General features: G+C 53.9%; 1 protein-coding gene across 1 annotated transcript in view; it reads left to right on the plus strand.

The window, feature by feature from the left end:
- The first annotated feature begins 1,690 nt into the window (after positions 1–1,690).
- The window catches only part of LOC104402868 (hepatic lectin-like), a 2,395-nt gene continuing 1,233 nt past the window's right edge, over positions 1,691–2,852 (plus strand). Inside the window, exons 1-3 of the mRNA XM_010010852.1 lie at positions 1,691–1,733; positions 2,405–2,512; positions 2,626–2,700. Of these exons, the coding sequence (XP_010009154.1) occupies positions 1,691–1,733; positions 2,405–2,512; positions 2,626–2,700 (226 nt within the window). The remainder of the gene's footprint in view (positions 1,734–2,404; positions 2,513–2,625; positions 2,701–2,852) is intronic.

Raw genomic sequence — 2,852 nt, forward strand, 5'->3', positions numbered from 1 at the left:
GTTTGCCCCATGCGAGGGCTTCATGTGCTCTTGGGCATCACCAGGGCTGCTCTTACATGGGAGCAGCCACGTTTCCTCATCTTTTATTGCCCACATCCTCCTCCCTGCAATGTCACAGCTGCCCTGGAACAATGGGACACCCCCATTCCGAGGTTCTCGGCAGCCAAGGATGGTTTTTAGGTGGTGTATTGTATTTATTAAATCCAACTGCTTTTGACTGATGTCTCCTGGTCTGGTTTCACCCCCTCCCCTGCCCTCCACTCAGCTGCAGCTTAAGCAATGAGCCATTGGGTTCCACACAGCCCCAATGGCAGTGACCCCCCCGTGATGAAACCCTCACCCTGTCCCTTGTGAGCTGCTGGTCTTTGTGCCCTGGCCTCTTTCCTGCTCCTATTCCCAACCTCAGGGGAGTTCTGGGACAAGCAAACAATGGGAACATGCCCCAGCTCTGCTTTGGAAAGCATCCCAAGGCTGTTGGCTTAGTAACAACCACTCCACATGTGTCCCAGGCTTAATAACACCCTCTCCGTGTTTATCCCAGGCCTGGAGATTCTCACTGGAGTAATTCCTGTTATTAAAACGTGGTGCAGTGTTTCCAGCACTCTCTGGGCTCGGGGAGGGGGAGATAAAACAGCAAAGGGAAAACAAAACCCAGCTCGATGTGGCAAGAGCTGGAACGTTCCCTCAATGGTTGCAGTGGGATGCTCCTGACGACGTGATTTAATATCCAGCAATCCCAACTCGCCGGTTTTCCATCGTCTCCAAGCACGTAATTGCTGAAGACACCAGCACAGTGCAGCAATTCCCAGTTCCCAAGGCACAAAGTAGCCTTTTCAGGTTGGGGAGCTGGAAATACTGGGAGCAAATACTAGGAATCAAGGACTGGAATGGTCTTCTTGACCCCTTGGTTCTGTTTCTGCCCACAGGACCTTGTCCTCCTCATGATCTGATGAAGCTCCTGAAGGGCTGCTCTAGACCCTTATGGCTTCTAATGCCCAAATTTGGGGAGGTTCTGCTCTGGTTGTCTCCATTTCAGCTGTGGGGAGCTTTGGACAAGGGATGCAGGGACAGGACAAGAGGGAATGGCTTTAACCTGCCAGAGGGAGACTGAGCTGGGATCCTGGGAAGTTCTTCCCCATGAGGGTGCTGGGACACTGGGATGGGTTGAATGGAGAAGCTGTGGCTGCCCCATCCCTGGCAGTGTCCAAGCCCAGGTTGGACACGGGCTTGGAGCAACCTGCTCCAGTGGAAGGTGTCCCTGCCCGGGGCAGGGGTTGGAGCTGGAGGAGCTTTAAGGTCCCTCCAACCCATCCTACGAGTCCATGACAAGACTTGCAGAGCACCAGGTAACCCCCAGTGAATCCAGGCCATAAACACCCCTCAGCATCCCACCAGGGCCACCAGCATGGAAAGAAAGCTTAGAGAGACCCTAAACCTTCTGGGTTACCCATGAGCGGAGTGAGCTGCCCCCATGTCCCTATCACTTCCATTGGAAGCGGCCACAGTCCAAGCTGCTCTTTGGCGAGAACAAACCAATGGGACAGAGCCCAAAGAGCCCCTGGTTAAATTATAACCTTTGGACTCAACATCCAGGAGGTGTTTCAGGTTCTCCATTGCTGAGACCCTGATTGAAAAGCTTCTGCTTACTCGATCCTCAGCTTCATCCCCCTCCCCACCAGAGCTTACCAGGATGGAAGAGGAACATCTGCATGATGATCTGCAGGCTTTTAAAGGTAACCGTCAGCCTCGAGGAGGGGGGCAGGAGCAATGGGGGAACACGTAGCATGGTCTTGCACCACCAACATGGTTTCTGAGGGAGAAGAAGGTCTGAGCCCTCTTTCCTCCTCCTTTTGGGCACTTTATGGGGTTGATTGGGATGGGGACCCCCCACCCTCATGAGCTCAGATGGAAATGAGGGAAAGGGACATTGCTGCAGGTGTGAGACATCACGTACATGAAGGGCTGGTGGTGGTGCCCAACCAGCAACACCTGAGTGGGTTCAGTGTCCTGGACCACAGGGAAATCTGGCTCTTCCTGCAGCTTTCCCAAATGGAGCTCCCAAAACTGGAATCTTGGAGCCTATTTCCATCATTCAACCCCCTCCAACACGGGCAGCAGCTGCCAGCTCCAGCCAGCAAAGACATTCCAGACCACGGATGGCCGCTCGGGGAACAATTTCCTGGCTGAAAAGGGGGTTATTAGGCACCAGGAGGGTTTCAAACTACGTCCCAGCCCCAAATCCATGGCTTAAGATCATCATTTCTTCTTATTTTGGCTTCTGTAGCAAATCATTGACCATTGCAGGTTATTTATTAACCCTTCTCTAAATGGACCAGAAGAGCACTGCAGAAATCCCGCTGGTCCCAGGAGGATATTTTGCCATCCCGATGCTTTTGTTTTAAAGACAGAAACTTCTTCAGGCTGAAGCTGAGGCCCTTTGTCACCATCTACTTGCTGCTGGCCCTCTCCTTCCTGCTCACCTTCACCCTCTTTGCCGTGTCGCTCTCCAGAGGTACTGGAACACCTTGGAGCTGGTGCATCGGGCACATAGAACCTGAGGTGCTTGTTCGGCCTCCGGGTCACAACCCAGCCCATGACCCAGCGTTTCTCCTTCTCTCCCAATAGTTTCAGCCATTTCTTCCAAGCTCCAGGAGGTGCCCCCGGAGCAGAGACGCAACGTTTCGGGCAGGGATTTCCTCTGTAAGTCCTGGTTTCCCCCCAGCCCCATGAGCTTTTCCTCCCCTCGGAAGCTCCCCTGTGTTGTCCCCAGTGTCCCTGCCCCGGATGGCTTCGCTGGGGTGGTGCAGGGCATCATCCCCCTCCGGGTTTGCTGCTCTGCCAGCCACAAGCAC

Source organism: Nestor notabilis, unplaced genomic scaffold, assembly GCF_000696875.1.
Source record: "Nestor notabilis isolate BGI_N333 unplaced genomic scaffold, ASM69687v1 scaffold17923, whole genome shotgun sequence".
NCBI classification, from domain to species: domain Eukaryota; kingdom Metazoa; phylum Chordata; class Aves; order Psittaciformes; family Psittacidae; genus Nestor; species Nestor notabilis.